This window comes from Artibeus jamaicensis, unplaced genomic scaffold (genome assembly GCF_021234435.1).
Source record: "Artibeus jamaicensis isolate MK-2021 breed Jamaican fruit bat unplaced genomic scaffold, CSHL_Jam_final contig_525, whole genome shotgun sequence".
Taxonomy (NCBI): Eukaryota; Metazoa; Chordata; class Mammalia; order Chiroptera; family Phyllostomidae; genus Artibeus; species Artibeus jamaicensis.
The window spans coordinates 8,596,557-8,619,579 of record NW_026521874.1 but is presented as its reverse complement, the minus strand read 5'-3'; the positions used below and the strand labels follow the sequence as shown (position 1 = coordinate 8,619,579).

General features: G+C 46.4%; 1 protein-coding gene across 5 annotated transcripts in view; it reads right to left on the bottom strand.

Annotated features, from left to right (window-relative positions):
• The window catches only part of FBXW8 (F-box and WD repeat domain containing 8), a 111,595-nt gene that overhangs the window by 34,853 nt on the left and 53,719 nt on the right, over positions 1-23,023 (bottom strand). For 4 of the 5 annotated variants that reach the window (XM_053669722.1, XM_037156108.2, XM_037156106.2 and 1 more), the window contains exons 6-7: positions 7,512-7,708; positions 3,904-4,110 (exon numbers count right to left, since the gene is read on the bottom strand). In XM_053669722.1, the coding sequence (XP_053525697.1) occupies positions 3,904-4,110; positions 7,512-7,708 (404 nt within the window). The remainder of the gene's footprint in view (positions 1-3,903; positions 4,111-7,511; positions 7,709-23,023) is intronic. The other variant, XM_037156107.2, reaches the window with a different exon arrangement.

The window sequence follows — 23,023 nt, the reverse complement described above, 5'->3', positions numbered from 1 at the left end:
CACAGAACTGCTAGGAGGATGGGAGGTACGACGGCCATCTGCCACTTTCCAAGGGACACCGCCTGCAGAGGGCAATAGCTGCCAGAGTACAAAGGCGCAGGCCCCTCTGGCCCAGCAAGTCTCCCTTGAGGAACAAACCCTCCAAATACACGTGTGGGGACCCAGTCCCACCCACAGCAGCTAGGGAATGCATGCAACCAAACACGTGGCAAGGGCGGACCAGCCGAAGGCACACCCCCCAGGTGAAGTGCCGTAAAGTCACAAAAAACAGAACAAAAAAACCACCAAACACCAGGAAGTTCTCTATTACGTACGTACCGAGACAGGATAAAAAGATTTGTAAGAGCTTTTGTTGCCTTGGCCAGTGGCACAGCTGGCTGCAGCGCTGTCCCAGGCACCCAGAAGTCGCCGGTGTGAACTCTAGTAGGAGCACATATGGGAAGTGACTGGCAGATGTTTCTCTCTCACGTCAATGCCTCTCCCCACCCCTCAAAATTAATAAACATATCCTTGGGTGAGGACTAAAGAATGAAAAGAGATTTTGTTTAAGGAAAAAGCAAGGTGCAGAACAATAATATTTTACCATTTATGGTTTTTAAAAGGTGGGAACTGAGAGCATGTCTGGAAAATTCGCTTACGTGTGTGCACAACCTCTCCGGAAAGATGTACGGAAAATGGCAGCGCTGATGCAGCCCCAGGAAAAGCTACTGGGGGCAAGGTGGAAAAGTGGGACGGGGTCACCCCATCGACACCCTTTCTCATTCCATATCTTCTGATTTCTAGGTGAATGCATTCCCTCGTTTTAAATACTTTTTTTTTAAAGAGATGTTTAAAGATCTGATCTTTTAACAGTGAAAACAGACAATAGCCATTTTTTCTCTGACTTTACTAGGGCAGAGAAAATGCTGACAATTCCCAGTGTGGTCCCAAGGCCTGGCCTGTGAGCTTCACAAGCCTGGGAACCTCTACTGATGTACAGAGCAAGGACTGTCTGTGATCCCCGGGGCGGGGGAGCTGGAAATGATTACACCAGCTGCACGCACAAGCCTTGTCTTAAGGTTAAATAGACACATCTTGCTCATTGCTTGATTTCATCTCCTTAGAAAACTGTTTATTAACAGAGCTAGGTTACTAGACAAGAACCAGTGTGTTGAAATCTGTGCGTAAGGCTGTTTCCCGCTCCAGCGCCAGGAGCACATCCGGTGCCCTGCAACTATCTGGGATGAACACATGACGTGCTAGCCACCAGATGCATGAATGAATCTGAACCATTATTATTTGATGCTCAGACAGCTGGGGTGCCTCTAAAATGCTAATGCGTTCATCACACAGACACAGCAAGGATATTCCCCAACTAACCCAAAAAGCACCTCTGGAGCACTTATCCAGGTAGAGAGACTTCAGTTCCCCACTCAGAGGTACTTTACATCAACTTCGCCATCTGCTTTTATCACATGTGATCAACAACGGACCCCAGCTAACCCTCAGCTCTGCATCAGCTGCAAACGGAGATAAACCAAACTCTCTGTTCTCATAAAGCCTTCATCTGACTCCGAGTTATCCAGGCCGGAGGCGCAGACACCAACCCCCAGTGGACGCAGCTCCAGGCAAACTCTGCTGCGAGTGGTCTCACACCGACCTCCCCCGATGTGCGGGGACATGCTGCCAGGCCAGGGCTCAGATGCAGCCAGAACACACCATCCACAGGTAAAGTGGCCCGCAGCGCCACACATGAAACTATTGGGAATGACGATGGTGTATTACAGGACAGCAGCAGGGCAACACGCTTAATACACAGAGACGTTACATGACCACTGAATTTCTAAAAAATGCAGGTTTTTCTGAGAAAGCAAAAACACCATCAAATGCAATTGGGTGGGAAGTCCTGCGTCTGCAGAACTACGGGAAGCAGCACAGATGGCAGCGTGGACGCTCTCACGTCGGGAAACCGGGAAGTGCACCAGCGCAGACTGAGTGCCAGCAACAGCAGCCTCGACCGCTGGGCCTGAACTTGGTGCAGTGCTCACAACGAACTCGGGAGACCAGCAGCAGCTGTCGGACTTCAAAGAACGCGTCAGAGCCTTCCTGCCGCAAACTTACTTCCTTCAATTTCAAAATACCAATGAAACACACCAGCAACAAGTTATTTAAGATACTATAAACTTTTAAAAATGAATTTTCATAAAATTAAGGTATTAATCAGCAGATTCTTACAGTTAATGCTTTTCATTGGGTTGAAAATGTGCAGAGGCGTCCAAAAAGCACCTATGCACATCCACAGCTCAAAGCTGCTCCCAGCGTCATTTTGTGCGGAACGGTCCCTTTAAGTAGTTTCTCAAATATATCCACTATGATTTTATCAAAGTATCATGATGGTGTAGAAATAAGTTTACTTGGATAAGTTAAAGTGAAATAGGAGCAGCCAGATGAAAAATTTATTAGAAATATGAAAAATTTAAACCAGGCTAGCATTAAATATATCCATCCCCTCACAACACTGAGAACTTGGGAAATAAGTGAGATAACCCAAACTTGAAAGCATAATGGATGGAAAATGAGAAAGTAAATATTCAGTCTTTCTTCTCTGAACAAATGAGCTCACAAGGGATCAGAAAAGTTTTTGTAAAGCCCGAGAAAGAAGACAGCCTTAGGAAACCAACTGCCGCCCCTCCCCCACCTCCTGGGAAGGCAAAAGGCAGGAGCTGTATCATCACAGACTTGTCGGCTAACGGGTAACAGGCGCTGCACCTGCCCCAGCCGGACAGCCTGCCTGGAGCGTGAAGAGAGCCCCTCCCCACAGTGAGATCACAGGGAGCCACAGGGGCTTCCCGCTGCGCGTCCCCAGGGATGAAGGACACATAATTGGAATCCGGGGCACCTCCGTTCTCTGCGTACTAAGTTGCAAAACCAGTGAACACCTGCACAAATGAGACCTGACCTCACAGGTGACCGATATACTAGGGGAAACAGGATGTAAAAGTTGCAACCAGAGGCCAGAATCAAACCATGCGTGGCAGAAATCACAGGACGCACACAGTGACCGCTAACCGTCCCACGCCAGGCATCACACTCAAAGCTCGACAAACACAGATTCGTTTAACCTGACAATTCCATGAAGCAGATGCTCTTATGAACCCTTTACAAAGGAGGAAACCAAGGTGGAAAGAGGGTTAGGCAGCTTGAGGCCTCCCGGGTAGCAGGGGAAGGGCCGGGACTGGAACGTGCGCGCCGAGCCCGGCTCTTCTCCGGCACTGGACACCACCGTGTGGGGAAGGGCCTCTTCCAGGGGGTGGCTGCCACCGCAGGAGCCACAGCCCTGGGAGTTTCTTCCCGGGGATGACACCACTGCCGGCGGGGTCCGGAGCGGTGAGTGGAGAAAAACCAAAACAAACCGAACCTGATCCTCTCTCCCCGGATTCCACTGGAGGACAAAGAGGCTTCCATAAATCAGCCGTGAGACTTTTAAGGCTAAGTACTTGGCCTACAGTCAGGATAGTAAAATGCTAAGTAGTGATAAAATTTAGTTATCATGCAAAGAATTTCAATTAAAAACTTCTCCTTCCTTCTGGCTCAAAGAGTATCACAGGTACTTTTATGCACTATTGGTGAGAACGTAAATTTTCATGCAAACATTTTTCTGCAGAGATTTGTTTTACTGCATAAATGCACCTATACATGCATGAATTTTTCTAGATGGGCACCTACTGGAAACTATTGACAGTTTCTTCTATGGAGTGGGGGAAAGGAGGAGAAAGAAAGAAAATGATGACTTTTCATTTCATATCCTTTTCACGTGCTTAAACGTTTCCCCCGACTGGATCTCAGGGCTCTAATTGTTTAAACTGCCTTCTAAACATAAAACTGACGCTCTGTTGCGTCAGCCGCACACCCTGCCGTCTGTACCTTGTTTCCTTCATGCACCCATCCCAGACTCTTCACTCCAAAAGCAGCCTGGGTGGCCGAGACGTCGAGACAGCTGGCAGGCTGGCTGCAGACGCAGTGCAGGGTTCTGGCCGAGTCGTCGGCCCTCAGCAGGTACACCAGGTCTCCAGCAGCGGCTACTGCCACTGGGTGCCTTTCGGTGTCTGGAACCAGTTCTAGGTAGTCAACCTGGAAAAGGACAAGAGCTGTTTGTTCCTTCAGGGCCAACTATGATTCATCCTGACTTGGTCAAAAGGTGTCCCGGTCCCGCTACACGGCAGTGAGAAGACCGGCAACCCCAAGGAAAAACAGGGGCAAAGGCGCAGTTCCCAGGAAATGAAACACAGCTCTTAACACAGAAAAAAAAGATGCTCATCATTGGAGAAACACCATACACTCCCAGGAAGAGAAGTACAAACTAAAAATTCACCGAGATACCGTCTTCATCTGTCATGTCGGCAAAGATCAAAGAGCCTGTTGAGACCCGGGGCTGAAAGTGACCGGAGCAACCACACCTCTGGGTCCCACTACCGCTGCTGGTGGGAGGCAGTCTGGTCCCACTTCTCCAGGGGAAACCTGGCCACCCCTTCCCACAGTGTTAGGTGCACCACGCTCTGACCCAGCGGGTCCCTTCTAGGGCTTTCCTTACAAACACACTTGCATTTATGCAGAACACTGTGTACAAGGGCACTCGCTACAGCATCATTTCGTCATCACTAAAGACTAGAAACAGCTTACCATGCGTTACTAAGGGACTAACCACCTTACAGCCCATCTGTGCGTTGGAATACCACGCGTGCAGTCACGGAAGCAAGTGGGAAGACACTCTTTACGACCTGATACGCTCTCCCAGGTAAATCTGAGAGGAAAAGCAAGGAAGCCAGAAAACAGGGGTCGGCGGGTTAACAGAGGAACTGTGTGAGGCACTCAGCTTGTACGTGCCTGAGTCTTCTCACCACAGCGGCTTTCGAAGCGGGGGGCAGTGACTCTTCTCAACTGTGTGAGCTTCACTGGTCTTTAAAAAAAATTGTTTTTACCAGAAACTGAATAAAACTCACTCAGTTTCAGAGGCGCAGAAACCACATTTCAACATTTGTACAAATACCAAAAACGTGTTGCCAAAAGGTTCCAAGTATTGGGTTGGCCAAAAAGTCCGTTTGTTTTGTTTTTGGTAAGATGGCCCTGGTAATGCTTGTCTTCAATGTCATTTGAAACAATTCTGTTAGACTGTATGGTGACAGCTGTCATGTCAGTGTGCATTAAAAAAAAACTTACCAAAGTTGGAGAATTTTGTGTAGTCATTTTAATACCAAAGGCGAAAGAAAATACACAATATTTCTGGCATATTATGTTTCACTATTTCAAGAAAGGTAAAAACGCAACTGAAATGCAAAACGACAGGTTTGTGCCGTGTGTGGAGCAGGTGCTGTGACTGACTGAAGGTTTCAGAGCGGTCGGTGAAGCTCTGCGCTGGAGGTTTCTCGCTGGACCCGCTGAAGCTGACAATGACCCAGTCAAGACACTAATCGAGAACAATCAACGTTCTAGCAGGAAGACAGCTGACATACTCGAATACCCAAATCAGTAAAGTTATTGGTAAAAATGAAAAAACGTGTCTTTCATTTTATGTTACTAAAACGGACCTTCTGGCCGACCCAGCCTCTGAGTTACCGTATTTTGCTGTGTATAATGTGCCCCTTTTTGCCCAAACCTTTGAGGGAAAAACAAGGATGCACATTATACATGGGTGGTACTAATTCCGTCTCCACATGTGTTACTAATTCTTACATTTATGCTTATGCATTAAGTGTAACTCTAGAAAGCTGTAACAATATCTTTATGCAAAATAATACCCCGGAGTATGATAATAGGTTTTGTTTCTAAATAGAAATATATAAAAAACAAAATACAAAACTAAAACAAAGTATTTTTTTTCCTAAAAGTCTGGGCCAAACACATGGATGTGCAGTATACATGGGAGCACGTTACACACAGCAAAACACAGCCTTTGCCCTCTCCTGGTTTCAATGTCCCAGGAGCAGCAAGGCCACGGCCAGCAGCATTTTTACACCACTGTGGTACTACTCCCTTCTGACCCGCATGTGTATGAGGAAGTCGTTTGGAGAAGAGTTCTTCTAGATCCTTGAGGGGCACCTTTCCCCCAGGTGCAGTGTGCCACGTTTCACCTCCTGAGGAAACTCTGAGAGTATGGAAGCAGAAGGTGAGCCATGCTGTGCGCTCATGGAAACCCCTGGTGTGAAAGGACAGCAGTGCCCTGGTAACAAGCCAAATGAGCCCCCAGGCTTGAATCCTGAGGCCTGTCCACAGGAGCTGGAGACAGAGAGTAAACATCTGGGTGACTGCTAATCCTCCGGCCCAGCAGCGTGAGTGGCAGCCCCACACCCGGAGCCAAGAGCCCATCACAAAGGAGGGACACGCTGCGCGAATGTTACGAGCATAGGAACACTGCCACCAAGATTTGGGGGGCCTATCCAGGAAGGTGGAAACAGCCCGTTCCACCAGCCAGGGGCGCCTTTGCAGGGACAATGCATCCTGCGGCAGCCCCTCACCCTGGGCGAGAAATGACGCATGGCAGGTGGTCTGGCCCGTGCCCCCAGATTGCTTCCTCTCCCTGTTCTAAAAGCCCTTTCTTATTTTTCTAAAGTTGACATCCTCAGTCGAGCCATTGTATTTCATCTTAACCTTGGGTTCTGGACAGACCCAGAGGCTTGGATTGACAGCGGCTGTGCCATTTGCTGGGAGCTATAACGCTACTTCAAAAGCTGCAGGCCGTGCCAGGATGCCACCTGACTGCCAAAGCAGGATTTACATTTTACAGGGGCCTCACATCTTAAGTAGTTGTCTGAGTTGTGTGATTACAGCTGGTCTGCAGTGTTCGCCATCAGAGACCAGATAATAAGCACAATGGTCGTTCTGAAAACAAACAAATATGGAGCCTTCACGCTTTTCCAATAAAACCCAGGACAGGATACCAGCCTAAGGCAGTTTGGAGGGAAACACTAGCCCCAAACGGCAGAGATCTGATCATTAAAGGGACAAGGAGCTTATGAAGGTGAAGCAGTAACGCCGTGGCTTTTTAGGTATTCAGGTCTAACGAGATTTCCACCGGGAGGAAAACGGATAGGAACAGGGTCTGTTCCAGGTCAGGCCATCAATTTATTGCTCAATGTTGGCTCTTCTGTTCAGTCTCCTACTAGTGCCAAAATCAAGGTTATTTAAATTAAATCCATATTCAGCATAGACAGACTTAAGCTCTTCCTTCTTACCACCAAATCATCTCTGACCACGCACATGACACACTCCAGCCCTGAAGTCACCGTGGGGTCTGAGTCACGGCTTCTCAGCTCTGAGATGGAGGCAGGGCCATTCCCTGCTCTGCATTCCCATGGGCTTCTGGGTGACCAGGGAAAGAGACAGTACCTGTCTCACCAGGCAGTGGTGAGATTTGCGGATACGGGGCCCTTGGGGGCTCCTGAGTGAGTGGGTGCTGCCAACGTCATTACTATTTGCTTACAATAGATTCAGAGGTTCTAAGAAGGAAACATGAACTGACCAGACTAAAAGCTTACCAGTTTCTGAACTTCAAATTCTGCAGCCACTTGCCAACAGCCCTCCTCATTGGGGCGCAACATGACAACGTCGAAAGCAGAGGCGGTGGCAACAGTTACGTCCTCCCGGCCGAGGGCAAGCGCCTGTATTCTCGCATCGTGCTTGAAGCGGTGAATAGGGTGCTTTCCAGTCCGCAGGCCCCAGATGTTAAGAAATCCTGTGTAGAAAGAAAAAACAAAGCAGGTAGGAAACTGTTAGAGTGATCCTAAGGCGAGGAACCAGGGAAAGGGACTGGAGGAAAAGAGAAATTTCCTGCCTCCCGTACATCCTAAAATGTTTTCCAAAAACTGTCTTTACCAAAAAGATAAATTTTAACAATGGTTTTATGAGGGAGACCTAAGAAGAACGGGAGCACATATATTAAATGCTGAGTAGTATTAACATAAGGAGGCCTTAACTCATTTTTCCATCTGGTCATTCCTTTATGCAACAAACCACCATGGAGCACCTGTCCGAGGCCAGGCCCTGTTCCAGATGTGGGCAATGCCTGGAAACTGCCACCAAAAGCATTTCACATCCTTCCTCACCACCATGACATCTAGCCCCAGCTGGCCATGGTGCCTGATCGTGCATCGTTGTAAAAACCATGAGCCTAACTTTGCCACACTTGTTGAAGACTCCCACTGCCCATCCACCCCTGTCCCTAGCACCTTGAACGCTGCCACCCCGACCCACCCACTTGCGCACACTGGCCATGCTCCACCTTTCTCAGACTGGCCATGGCACTGAACTCCAAGTGCTGCCCCAGGTCATTAGCATCCCCTGCGGGCTTGCTGGAAATGCAAGTTCTCAACTGGAGCCAAAGGTCAGGTTTGAGAGCCAGCGGTCCACAGGAACTTACACTTTTGTTCCAGGTACACACACTTTTCTGTATTTGCAGTGCCATTCATTCTTTCTTCTTCCTGATCAAATAATTTCTTTTTCTGTCATTCTTATCCACTAAACTACTTCTTTTCCCTCAAAGGTTTACCTAAGAAAATAATCACTTTCTGTACAAGCCGGATAATGTTCTGTTCCAATTCCGACTGGTTTTATTTTTTTCCAATTTGACTGAGAAATAATTCGTGGACATAACGCAGTTGGTGGTGATCTGAGTTTGAATCCAGCCGTCCCGCTGGAGAGCTGAAGGCCACGGTGTCTCCCCTCACCGGTAAAGCTGGAGACAGCAGGACCCTCCGCACAGGGCTGTCGGGCAGATTAGAAGAGAGAAACCATAGGAAGTGCTGGAGGCGGACCAATCATTCACTTTTATGTATTCCACAGTTCCTGCTGTGTTATAAAGCATATCTAACCTATTAATAAAACTAATTTCCTCTACTGCTCATCCATAAATCCAGTCTTATTACCCGTAACTTCCCATTACCTAAAACAGATAAAGCGTTTCATGTTTCTTCTCTTTGTGATCCGTTTTCCCATCTTTCTTTCTTCTTGCTTTGCACTTTGTCTCTAAATAATACACGCTGTGAACTTATGATCTTTAACTAGAGTATAAAGTATCCTGCAGCACCAAATAAACACAGTCGGGAGAAAACACGACATTCGGGCTGCTTTGCAAGACTCTCAGAACGTCAGGAGACTTAGGTCGGCGATTACAAACCAAAGCGGAGCTTTCAAGTTGCATGTTCCTTCATGCGTGAAACGGAGTACTCCGTATCTCCCCTACAAGAACTATGATAAACTTGGGGACAAGCAGATTGCAAAAGGCGCTACAACACATTTCCTGGCAAATATTTTGGCAAATTCTCTCCGTTCTGACTCCGAAGAAACAGACAAGCAGCAGAAATGCCAACGGCTCTACAGGAGCCATGCGCTGCCTCTTCCCAGTACCTCTGTGTGGCACTTGCTGGGAGACGCCACGATCCGCAGTCAAGAGAAGTGAGCTGCTGCTTGCGTCAAGCTTTCCAACGCTCAGACACTGTCATCAGTCGGCTCCAGCAATTTCCAACCACTGTTGTCATGGAGCTTTAAAACAGGCGGTATCTGACTGACCTCTGCTCCCTCAGACTGTCAAAACCATGACAACAGTCAGCACACAAGCTGTCCGGGGTGCATGCCCTGTCTTGAAACATAAACATATAGGTCATATAATAGAGCTGCATCTTATTGGTCACGTTGCATAGTAAGGTTGGGTCCAATTGGTTAATTCTTGGTACCAGAAATCCTTATATACAAGTATAGGCACCTGATTATTTTTAAAAGTCATTTTGGATCAATAAGGGTAGATAATGACTACTATTATTTTTGTTTGTAAATCAATCAAAATTATACTTATCATTTTGTCAGGTCAGCAAAAAATATGTATTTTTTGGTGTACCACAGAGTTTTGGTAATAAGTTTATGCGTGCTGTGAGATGAAAAAGGTTGAAAAATTGACTGTCTACTCTCTTATCATCGCTTTATGCAAGAGAAGAGACAGAGGCTCTGAGTGGTTAAACAACGTCCACAGCCACTCGGTACGTGACGAGCTGGGCTGGAATTTGGCGAGAGAAGCGCGGGATGAGCAGCTGCATTTACAAGTGCATCAAACAGCTAGGAGATCGATGAGTCGCTGACGTAAACCCACCCTGTGTTCTGCCAAGTGTGGAAGTTATTCAACCACAGCTCACTCTAAGCACACATGGAGTTTATCTATAAACACATTTTTCATTATTAATCAAGTATTGGTTTTGCTGGCATCATTTTTTTCCAACAGAACTGTATGCAATAAAACACCCTTCGCCACAAGGCTCAGTTTCACAGAGCTTTCCTGAGGAGGGACGTTCTGGGAAACACGTCCCGAGGCCCTATCGGGTTAACTATCTTCTGGATGCAGGCTGCGCCTTCATCTTCGGGAGCTTGTCCACCTGGCTGTTCAGTGCGCACCCTGGCCAGGCCCTGGCTTGTCGCGGTGCTGCAGCCATTGCACAGCCCCCCCGGGGTCACTTGATGCTGCATAAACATTTAGGGCTGTTGTGTCCTCTCGGTGGACTGACCCTTTGTTACACGAACGTTCCTCTTTATCCCCAGTTGCACTCTCTGCTCCGAAGTCCACCTCGCCTGGTATTGACAGGGCCGCTCCAGCGTTCCTTTGATTACTGGCAGCCCGCGGATGTCGTTCGTCCTTTCACGTTGCCGTGTATTTATATCTAAAGTGAGTTTCTTGTAGATGGCATACAGTTGGTCTTGCTTTTTACTGGGGTGTTTGAACTATTTATCTTTAATGTGATTATTGGTAAGAACTGGTTTAATCTACCATTTTTCTATTTATCCCATGTTTTCCTTTGCGCCTTTCCCCTCTCTTTTTCTGTTTTAATACTTTCGTTGGCCTATTAGTCAAACCCTCTGTTGTGTTTGTAAGTGGGTGCTGTGGGATCTCCACACACACGTGTAACTCACCCAGTCCACCTACAGGGACAGCCACGGCTGCTCCCTCCGTCTCCTCCCTCCTGGGCTCTGTGCTTCTGTCATCACACTTTGGATTTCTCCATGTTACAAACCCCACCCACATCATCACTATTTTTACGTGAGCAGGCAGTATCTTTTCAAGAAACTTAAATGGGGAAAGGCCGTTTGTTTTTACCTGCGTGATTACCACTGCTGGCGCCCCTGCAGGATCTGTTACTAAACCCACAGCTTTCGCAGGATCTGCCACCCCACTGAGCAACGGCGCTGTTGGACGTCTGACCCAAACACGCATGGACAAGGCGGGCGGAACAGACACGACGGCCAACAGGGATGGGTGTCTGAGTGGGAGCTAATGTTGTAACTATATAACCAACAGATCAGCCAACTCTATCACGGCTGCTTTCACAACCTCAAAACTGCAGCGACTTGGAATAGCACATACTCGAATTATAAGAATGTCTTATAATACTGTAGCAGATTATCATCACATTAACCAACATTTAGCTGAAAATAAATCAGCGCAACAACACATTCAACAAGTACCTATTGAGCCCCTGCTTTGGGCCAGCCACTATCCTAGGCACTGAGGAAAACCACACTGAACTAGTCAAAATAGAGCAAAATATAAAAAAAATTAAAAATCCCCAACTGCGTGAAGCTCATATTCTAGAGGCATCTACCAAGCATCTCATGTGGGGGGACATGAAAAGGAGACGATCCCTATTCTCACCAAACTCACATGGAAGAGAACCCAAACATTTTCATAACTAAACTATAATGGAGGCTTACACACAAAGTCCAGTATGATAGTACGGAAGCTTACCTTTTCACCATGTTGCCACAGAACCGTAAGACCCTGAAAAGCAGCAGCTCACTCTCCTTTCGGGTGGAACTGGGGTCACCTGCACCGTGTGACGTTAAGGGGAGAAAGCAGCCCGCTCCTGTCAGAGGCAAGAACGTGCACTTCTCAAACAGCTGGTGGTTTAACATCTGATGTGAATTCATCAGATGTAAAGGCTAAGCTGTGTATCGCACTGCGGACACAGAATAACAGAGACCTGGTGCCTGGTGCCGCGTGCGCTTTCTCTGCTGCGTTCCCTGTGGCAGTGATGTCAGAGCACTGAACGCAGCTGAACGTCCGAAGGTTTGCTGAGCGTTCACCTTAGGTTTTAGCAAGAGAGCATTTGGTTGTAGGAAACAGACACCTACTGAATGGCTTAAATGCAAAAGAAAACTGACTGCAGAGGAACGGGGCTATTTCGTGGATCCCCAGGGCAGGAAGCATCACCGGAGATCCCAGGGGATGAGAACCAGGAACGAGGAGAACACTCGGAACCAAGGCAGTTACATGTCACCACATGTCCCTGCTTCTGCTGGCAACTGTCTCCACTTTCTCTGCCTCCGCAAACCGGCTTACTTTCCCAGACCCACGAAGTCATCTGCTCCAAGCACACAACTGAGAATGGAAGTCCAAGGCCTAACCTGCTCATCCTAGTCCATGAACCACCCACCCCCAGGGCCGGGGTTCCCCATCCTAGTCCAACCAGCAGAGACCAAAAGACCAACTCAAGTCCTGTGAACGTGCCTGCCTCTAGGGGGCTGGGGAGGGACCTCAGAGCAAGGAGGCACCTGCAAAAGTATCTACTACATTTATGCTGCCTGCTAGGCCAAGGTAAAACAAAAGAAAACCTCAGCAAATGCAAAGGGAGTTTCTGTGTAGTTCCTTACTAGTGACACGAGAGGCAGGTCATTGCTACCATTCCCTACACCAGGCATGACCCCTCACCCTCAGACCTGGAGGTTGGGGCCCCCGTTTTTCTCTCGCCGAGAAAACTGAAAGGGGAGCAGGCATCTTTCTCCCCACAAACCCTCAGCAGCTAGACAAAAGATGTTTCATCCCGAGCTAGTGCTGGGGCCACAACAATGCTGCTTCATTTACGAAAAGCATGCAGACAAAAGAAAAAGGGTCTCTCGGCTCTCAGAGAAGCTGGAAGGGCACAAGGAGCAAAGGCCCTCGTCCCGATAAAGCAGACAGGAATAGGGCTTGGCAGCCCACCTGCTCTCTGGGCTCAGGACCCTCTACCCTGACGAAGGGCGACGGCGCCGAAGGAACTCCGAGTGCGCCCTAGACTAGGAGCGGTCATTAACGGTGACATGAGTAACGACGGCCGGTCTTTGGAGGAGACATAAAGCCCACTCAGCAGCTGTGGGTGGGCACCCATGCCAGTGTGTGGTGCGCTCTCCCCACCCCCTGCAGGAGGCCAGCCAGAGTGTGGTAATGAAACCGCGCAGAGTGGAAATGGGATCTAAATGAGTTTAAACTGATTTATGTTTGCTTTTGTAAAGATTACTCGATATCGGGAAAGTGCTACCACTGTGAAATAATGTCGACCATCCTTAAGACCTCTGCCTAATGGTACTTGCACGGAATATTTATATTCCTCGTCATGGGAAACAAGGACCATAATGGATACCATTTTTGTTTTATTAGGGATGCATATTTAAATTAATCTGCTATTTGCCTAAACAATTAGCTGCCTCTGTGTGCACAAAGCCAAAATCGCAATTAGGCTTCCATCAAAAAGATAAGTCCCAGCAAAAACTGTCCCGGAGGGGCTGTAAGAGCTCAGGGCAGAACTTCCCAAAATTACTTTTTAGCATAATGGTAATTATGCTAATTGCTTGAAAGGTAAATAACTGCTGAACTGGTTTTGATAAAAAACACAATTGGTATTGCCCCTCCCCTTTAATCCTTTTTCATGGAGAAAACATTTTAAACAGGTCACCAGTTCAAGAAGTCACAGACTGGTGGCTTCTTGAACTGCAGAGTGTGTCTCCTGGTCTTCGGCGCTTTCTGAACCAGCACCTCCTTCCACCAGGAGCTGCCCCTCCCTGGAGCTCGCACCGTGAACACCTGAGGCTGGTCTCCGCTCCACAGCAGTTAAGCAGACTGGACGGACGGATTAACTGCAGTTAGGAGACACCTAATGAAGCTATTTATAAAGACAGCTGGCAATCGCAGTTTCCACCACGTAAACACACACTTGCCTCCCAGATATTAAGCAGGAGTCAAAAGAAACTCTGCAAAAAAAGAAAAGGTATTTTCACAAGAGTTTTACAAAGACCCGTGGCACTCACTAAACATACCATCTCTTCATTAAGCCCACAAACATCACTACAGAGTGTACCCCAGAAATGTAAATGGAACGTGAAGGCGAAAGGACAAAAAGATTGGCTTCGTGGGACAGGTTGCCTGTGGGTGATCAGTATCAGTGCAAACAGCAAGGGCCCTAAACCGGGGCCGATCACAGGCGGTCTCGGGAAGGAAAGGGCTGCACGCAGTTTGTTCTCCCCCGGACGCCGCAGCCACCGCACGCGTCATCCTCCGCATTCCCACCACACGCAGCTCCAAGGCTGAACTCTGCTGCTTATAAAACTAACAGACAGACAAAAACACCAGGAAGCACAAAGTATTCTGAAAGCTGCATTTCAGATGAACAAGCAAGAGAATCTGGGGAGTCAGAGGACTAGGTATTGGTGGAGAAAGAGCACTTTTTACTACCTTTTGATACTATTTGTTTTTCTACATGTAATAGTACAACAATTTATTACCATTTGTATGCACATCTTTATAAATAGTAATATGATTAATAATGGGATGTTTTATTATTTATTAATTATTAATTCTGATCTTAAGCTGCATGATTTCATAATATTTGGCTCTGATGTACAAAATTCAGTTAAAAACTCAAATTCTACTTCTGACCCATCAATGGGTTAAGGTGAATTAAACTCCAAAAAACCCCACAATATTGTCCCCACTGCCTGGACCAGACCAGGCAGGGCTGCCCAGCACAGGCCCTGGGCCAGCGGGAGTGTGCAGTCCTAGCCTTCTTGCTCTCTTTTTCCCTCTTTCTCAAATACTGCCTAGTGCTGAAGAGAAAAACGTGTCTATCTTCAAAAACAGCTGCACTCACATGTTGACTGACATAACTATAATATTCAGAAATGTAACTTACACTGGTAAGTGTAAGTGAAAATGAATGACACTGGTAACTGTTGAAGCTGAGTGATGAGTGGGGCTCATCACACTGTTCTGTACCGTAATAAAAGGGTTTTAAGAACAATAATTTGAAAGGGTATGAGTAACAAAACTAATACCTTGTGAAAGTAAAAAGTATTACTTATGTTTACAAATGTTTCCCATAGCTACGCCACAAAGCGACTTGACTTCTCAGGACGAGAGAGTTTACAATGCAAATTCCAGGGATGACATTTTGCAGCTTTTAGAAACCCGTACCAAATCCTCAAAAGACATAAAACCACACTATCAATTCCCTTTCAATAAAAGTATTAAATGGCTCACACAAAAAAAGAAAAAACTCCACATGTAAAAATTTAGATTACGGCAACACAGCTGTCAGTCCTGAGTTACTTGGAACCAGGTGCTCATGAGGAAATGGAACCCACTCGGCCCAACCTCTCAATTAGGCATTCAGACCCCAGGGCGGCTCTCCCCAGCACGCAGGCGGGTGTGCAAGGGTGGGGGGGGGGACTGCCTGAGTGGGCCAGACTCTGGCTCCAGCCACATGAGGAGATCACTAGGGCCCAATACAGAGTTCTCCCCTGAACTCCAGACCCCCTGGGACCACCTGCCTTAAAACCAGTGGTCTTCAGACGAAAATACTTTCAAAAACGTAGGTCTCCCATTCACATTCTATATATAAAACCAACAACTACTGTTTATCCTAAGTTTCCAGTTGTGCCCCCAAATGTAATTTTCAGCATACCTCTAAATATTGACATTTTAAAATAAAATGGTTACATGGTTTTTTTAAAAAAGTGTGCTTTGGAAACTAAATACTATGGATTAGATACTCACTACTGTGCATTTTTAGAAAGGGGGATGGGGGACAAGCAGCGAGATGCAGTAACACAGCGCATGTTGAAGGCCCGTGGCTGTGTGACCATCCCCAGGAGGAGAGATCCCAGGCCTGGGCCCCCAGCTTAGCCAGACACTGGGAGGAGGCAGAACATCTTTCCTTTGACTAACCATTTAAGATCTAGAAGCATTGCATTCATTTCCCATGAGAAAAATAATCTAACCTTGTTTCATAATCTAACATTCTTTTTTTTTAAATTTTAAAGTATTTCAGACTAAACAAAAAGTTGCAGCAATTACGCAGAGAACCAGAGCACACCCTCAGCCAGCTTCCCGAATGCTGGCACGTTATCTGACCAGGGCCCCACGACCACAGCCAGAAATTACAGCTGATACAGTGTTTCTCCCACAGACTTTATCTGAAGTGCATCAACTGTCCTCACAGCATCCTTTTTCTGGTCCAGGATCCAGACTTCCACATTGCACTGAATTCTCATGTCTCTTTCACCCACCCTGACTGGGACAATTCTGCCCTTCTTTGTCCTTTCATGACCTTGACACTTGAAGACACTTGACACTGCACACTTACCTCCTAGAAGGCTTCTCAGTGTCTGATGTTCACTCACATTCAAAATCAGGTCATGCACTTTGGGTAGAAACAGCATAGAAGGTCGTGTCTTTCCAGGGTGTGATGTCAGGAGGCACAGGATGCCACTGTCTCGTGCCTGGTACTGACGACCTCCATCACGTGGCTCAGGTGGCACTGCCAGGCTTCCCCACCGTGAAGTCACTGTCTTTCTCTTTGAGGAGACAGTTTGAGACCATGCAAATGTCCTATTTCTCATCACACTGATTTTAGTTTCCACTGATGATTCATGCCTGCGATGATTAACATCGTGGTGCTTGCCAAATGTTTTCTACTTTCTCGTCTCTTCTCTGTGCATCAACTGAAACACTGCTATAAGGAGAAACTATCTATTCACACCTCAGTATGGACTTGTGGATATTTACTTCATTCTATAGGTTATAGTCCACTGCTATCATCATATTTTGTTACCCAAATTGTCACTGATTTGGCTGCTGGGAGCTCCAGTTTCATTCTGTTGTCCTATAAATACAAGTTGCCCCTTCCTGCATTTTATTTTTCAACATCCTTACCTTCTGGCCTCACGAGATGACCAGGGTCATGCCCTGGCCCTGGTTCCTTTTACTGAAGAATTAATGATATTTAGAAACCAAAAGCTAGGCGTCAGCTGTTGCTCAGTATTAGCAGGCCGGCACAATAAATTCTGTTAACTCCTAGGAAATGGAACGAGCAAGTCTAGGTTGTTGTCTCAAAGATCGTAAGTCAAACTCTTAAAAATATGTAGAAAAGCCTTTCATGGCCTTCGAATGGAGGGCTGGAGGGAGGTGCCGACCCAGGAAGTCCTTTTGTAACTCAGCCCACTCCCACTCCTTCAGTCCCGCCTGGGAGTGGAGAGTCTGGGAGTGGAGACGGAAGCCAGGAAGAGGACCGACTCAGAGTGCAGTGGCCCCCCTCATCCACGGGGATATGTTCCACATGCCCCAGGGGATGCTCAAAACTGAGGATTTGGTACTATCGTACACACACACACACACACACATTTACATTAGGTCTATAATTTGTTTTCAGTTCACTTTCCTATGACATGAAGTAAAAGATTCATGGGTGAGGAGGAAAAGGCATACAGATACCTGCTTGTCATGTTACTTTACATATATGTGTGTATATGTATGCATATATATTTACATTTAGGTCTATAATCTGTTTCAGTCTGCTTTCCTATGACATAAAGTAAAAGTAAGGTTCATGGGTAGAGAGGAAAAAGCATACAGATACACGCTTGTCTTAACATCATTTGTTGAAAAGATGATCATTTCTTCATTGAATTCCCTTGGCATCTTTGTAAACCCTTCTGCTGGGTCTTTCCTCTGGACGTCACTCCATCCCCTCGACTGCAGGTCCCCCATGCCAGTTAGTATGGTTTTAAAGGCAGTCTGAAATCCGGTAGGGTGAGTCCTCACACTTCATGCTATGGTTGTAAAATTCTTCTTGGCCCTACATTTTTTTAGATTTTAAATTTTAAGCCCTGGCTGGCATAGCTCAGTGGATTGAGCGCAGGCCTGCGAACCAGAGTATCGCGGTTCGATTCCCAATCAGGGCACATGCCTGGGTTGCAGGCCAGTTCCCGGCAGGGGACCCATGAGAGGCAACCACACATTGATATTTCTTTCCCACTCTTTCTCCTTCCCTTCCCCTCTCTCAAAAAATAAAGAAAATATTAAAAAAAAATTTTAGAACCAGCTTATCATTTGCTCCCCCCAAAAGCCTGCAGGAATTTTGACTGGGATTGGACCGAATCTCTAGGTCAACTGGAGAAGAGCTGCTGTCTTAACGACATTCAATCTTTCATGAACATGGCGACTCTCTCCATTTATTTGAGTGTTCCTTCATTTCTCTCAGGAATATTTTGTAGTTTTCAGCACATGGGACAAACATAATTCGCTGAATTAGTCACCCGCTGTCTTATATTCTGATGCACTAAGCAGTAAGGCAAGCAGGGTGTTAAATGGCAGCAGTGGAAGTGAACGAACACCCTCGTCTCGTCTCCACCCTTGGAGGGAAAGGACTGCCTTTGCCGTTCAGTGTGAAATCAGCTCCCGGTTTTCCACAGACCCTCTCAAGCTGATGTAGGAACTTCCTTTCATGTCAATCAGCTATGAGTTTTTGTCATGAACACAAACTGGTTTTGGTCAAACATTTTTTGTTTCATGGAGATGACCATACGGTTTTTCTTGACAGTCTATAAATATGAGTTATATTCATTGATTTTCAAATGTTACACTAACCTTGAATTCCTGAGGTAACACTAACTGGGTCTGACACATCATCTTTGCAGTGTATTGCAGGGTCCACTTTATTTCATTGAGGATTTTTACATCAACATTCATGCGGAATATCAACTGTAGTTTACTTATTTTCATGTACCTGTTATTCTTTTTCCTCTTTATTTAGTTTTAGCATCAAGGTAATGTCGGCCTCATAAGCTGAGTTGGGAAGTTTCCTCCTATTTTTACAGAAGTATATGAAGTTGGCATTATTTTCTCCTTAAATGTGTGGTAGAATTCACCAGTAAAGCTACTGAGCTTGCTGCTTTCTTTGTGTAAGACTTACAAATTACAAATTCAATTTTTAAATACAAATAGAGTGATTTAGTTTTTCTAGTTCTTTTTAAGTGACTCTTGGGAGTTTGGGTCTTTCAAAAATCAATGCATCCATTTCATCTAACTGGTTTAATGTACTGGCATCAAACTGTTTGAATATTTCATTACAGTCCTTTTACCATTAGTAGTATCTAAAATGACGTTCCCCTCTTACATTCCAGATGCGGGTAATTAATTTCTTTTCTTTTTTTCCTAATCTTTTTATTAATGATTTATTAATAAATCATTAGGGTTTATTAATATGATTGATCTTTTTAAAGGAACAAGTTTTCTATTTCACTATTTTTCTGTATTTTTTCTCTCGTCTATTTTATTGGTTTCTGCTCTTATCTTTACTACTTTATTCCTTACAGTAATTTTTAAAAATTTTCTCTTTTCTAGTTTAAGGTAAAAAAGTTACAATGCTGATTTGAGAGAAGCAGTTGATGCTATGAATTTCCCTCTAAACACTGCTTTAGCTGCATCCCATCCACTCTGATTTACTGTTTTTCGTCTCCATTCGGTTCAGAATGTTTCCTAATATCTTTTGTTATTTAGAAGAAGTATGTAGTTTAATTTCCAAATATTTGGAGCTTATCTCTGCCCTGGGCCTGGAGTCAGCCTTCCTGCCACTGGTCTTGGCCCCTTTCAGTGGACAGTGATATTTTCAAGATCCGAGTACTCGCTGTGCTAATCCCCTCTGGGCTGTTACTGGGTCTACACCTTCTAATCAAACAAAGCTAGAACACATGAGGCCGTATGTGCACACAAAAGCACACATACCTCCATGTACTTCTTTCTGTATTGAAAGTCAGAATTCTACAGACACCTCTTATTCCTACCCAGCCCCATGGGGTTCATTCTGACTCCCTGCTTTCCATGACTGCACCTCCCTTTCCCAATAACAAGAAAGCTGGCTCCCAGCACCCTCAGTACACGTACCTGCTCAAGCTCCCTACCTATTGCCAACCTCCCAAACACCGAGACTTCCTGCTGCACCCGTCCCTGGTCTCGCTGGTCTGCCTTCCTACCCCATGTGCCTGCCTCAAAAGAAGGCACATTGTGCTCTTAAATCAAGAATACATTCCATAAATATATTTATTCCTGCTTTACAAGAGCCCTGGAGTTTAGAATGGAATAAATGTTACAACCAAAATTGTAAGTATTGAAAAGGAAATTAAATTCTGACTTACAATTTTATTAATTTTCTCCCAGAAAACAAACTCATGCTTGGTTTTCATTAGCTACATTATGAACTTGGACAATTTATTTCTCGAATCTCAGCTGCCTTCCCAAAGCTTCCCTGTGCTATTTCCGGTTCCCTCCCGTTTTTAAGCTTAACTGTAGTAAGCCGGGCAGCTACTTTGAATTCATGTACCACACCAGATCTCAATCAAAATGTTTTAGGTAAAACCATCCAATAAGCCAAAGGATTAACGCCAAACCTCGTATCGTAAATTCAACGTGCCACGTTTTCTTTGAATGGAAAGAAATATTTTAGATTGTTTTCACTAATAACTTCAAAATTTCATAGTTGTATTAGAAATTGATCCTGTTAGTCCACACCCACTGTGTGAGAACTTCCCTCTCCAGGGTTTTTTAAAGTTGAGAGCTTGCAGACCTCTTAAGAATGCATCCATGCACCCTTGGTGTGAAAAACAAAGTGTTGAAAGGCACGTAGGTGATGTCTGGTGCCGACGGCCTGTGACTACCGAATGCACATTCAAACACTGAGACTTTGTGGCATGGTTCCGCTGCAGTCAAAAGATCCAGATTGTTTTTACTATTTTTAGACTAGTCTAACCAACACACAGATTTAAATGTCTTCCTAGAGGCCTCACAACCCACATGCACGGCTGCACCCACGGCCCCCACCTGGGCGCACCACCCCGTCCACAGCAACACGTGATCAGTCTCCGCAGCCATCAGCAGACGTCGGACGAGCAGCATTTCAAACTCCTCTTCCCGAGAACGGAAAAACCTTTCAAACAGCATTTCTGACCCGCAACCTCCTCTGTCACGGAAACACAGTTCCTACAGCTTACTTATGAGATCCAGTGCCCTAGTCTGCACCAGGTGGCAGTCGACTGTGAGGTTCGATGCCTTAAGAAGTTACTTCCCCTACACAGAGAGAGCCATCTCAGTTCAGAGCTCTGTATTTCAATTTTAATTCCACTCTGAATGGCTTTAAAATGTGGGCATTCCTAGTGTTAAGAAGTTGTTTACATGTACTCATGTATCTTTTCTTTTAAAAGGACTGCATGGGTATTTTTCTGTTTGTTTTTGTCAGGAAGTTATCCCATTTGTTTTGCTCACTGAGAGGCTGAACGCAACTCCTAAAGCTAATAAGCACAGCAGGCAAAGGTTTCCGGCAAGAACCAATCACTGAAACTTCTAAGAGAAAAATGACCAGAAAAGAGAAGTCTTGGAAAAAACACAAAACTCTCCACAAGCCATGGCCAGTTGCCCGCCGTCTCCCAGCAGTACTCCAGTGAGTTTGCAACCTGCATCCAAAGCTTCCATTTCGACCGGGGATGGCAGGACACTGAATGCCGCGTTCAAAGGCTAGGGCACTACATTCAAATGTCGCCATCCATATACAAACAAGAAACATACGAAACTGTCCAGAAATGATCTTTCCTAAACATAAAATTTGTCCCGCTGGCTGCCTAACTGAAACTCGGCCCCACTGCTCTCTGCTGCGGAGGAGTTTGGAGAGCCCCCGCTTCTATCCGCTGTCAGCAGGTCGGCAGGTGGGAAATCAGTCATGTCAGCCTGGGGCAGCAGGGCCCCGGACCACGGAGCACGTGGGTCAGGCAGCTGCACCCGGAGAGCCGCAGAGGCAGCTGAGCCGCGCTGCCTTGCTCGATGGCACCGCAGGAAGGTGGCTGCGGGGGCCCCATCTAGGCTCCCGCACGCTAACATGCACGAGTCTCGTCTCTCCTCCCTCCACGGAGCGGGGACAGATAAGAACTTTGCACCCACAAGTGTGTCATCTCATTTTCCTCCAAAGAGCGAGTTCTCCAGGCAAACTCCGTGGACGGGGAGTGGGTTTCCAGTACGCTGCCCGCTGCCGTTCCCTGATGCTGTGGCTCCAGGCCAGGGCAGGCAAGCATGGAGCAGATGGAGTCCTGGCAAGGTCTCCCACTGTCCCTGCATTAGCAGCATCTGCTCATTACTCAGAACCTTCGCCTGCTTTATCTAATGCTCCAGGAAAAGCATTTTGATTTGATTCATTTCGGTACGGTAACGTGCAACACAATTAGTGGTAAAATCAAACTGGAGGACGGCCAGTGCTGACAATCGGAAACAAGGCAGAAGAAATATGAGGCCAGTGGGTTGGAATTCAAAAAATCACAACTGTGGATCACCTTGCCAAACCTCCACACCCCAGGGGGGTGTGCAGTGCTCCTGCAGGGCAAGAAGGCTGCAGAGGGTGAAGGGATGACCCGCTGTCTCCCAAAGCAGGTTCCCTCTCCCCTCCGGATCCAGGACTCTGGATCCGAGTCCTCGGTGTGCAGACCAGCAAGGGGTCTCAACAGCTACAAAGCTTCCCTCTGGCACAACCAGGGGGGGCTGAAGTTCATAACACATTCTATTTCCTAATTCTTCTCTTCTGCGGGCACAGTTACAAATTTTACCTAGCAGAGGCCACAAGGTAAGTTTCCTTTCTGCCCTGTAGTGCCTAAGAAGTGCCTGCTAACTGCTCCGGGAAAGGAGCAGTGGAGAATGAACATTTGATTATTCCGATCTATCTTTGCCCAGAAGTAGCTACTCACAAATATGTTGGTACAAATATCGCAGCGACAATCTGTTACACCAAAGGGAAACCAAAGACAATGCCACCTGAGGTCTGGGGGGAACGTGAGAAGTTGTTGTTTATCTCGGAAATAGTAACAGCCCCAGCCAGACTGGCAAAACAACTCAGAGGGACAGAGAGGCAGGAAAACACAAGAGCTCTTATCAAAGAAACAATCCTAA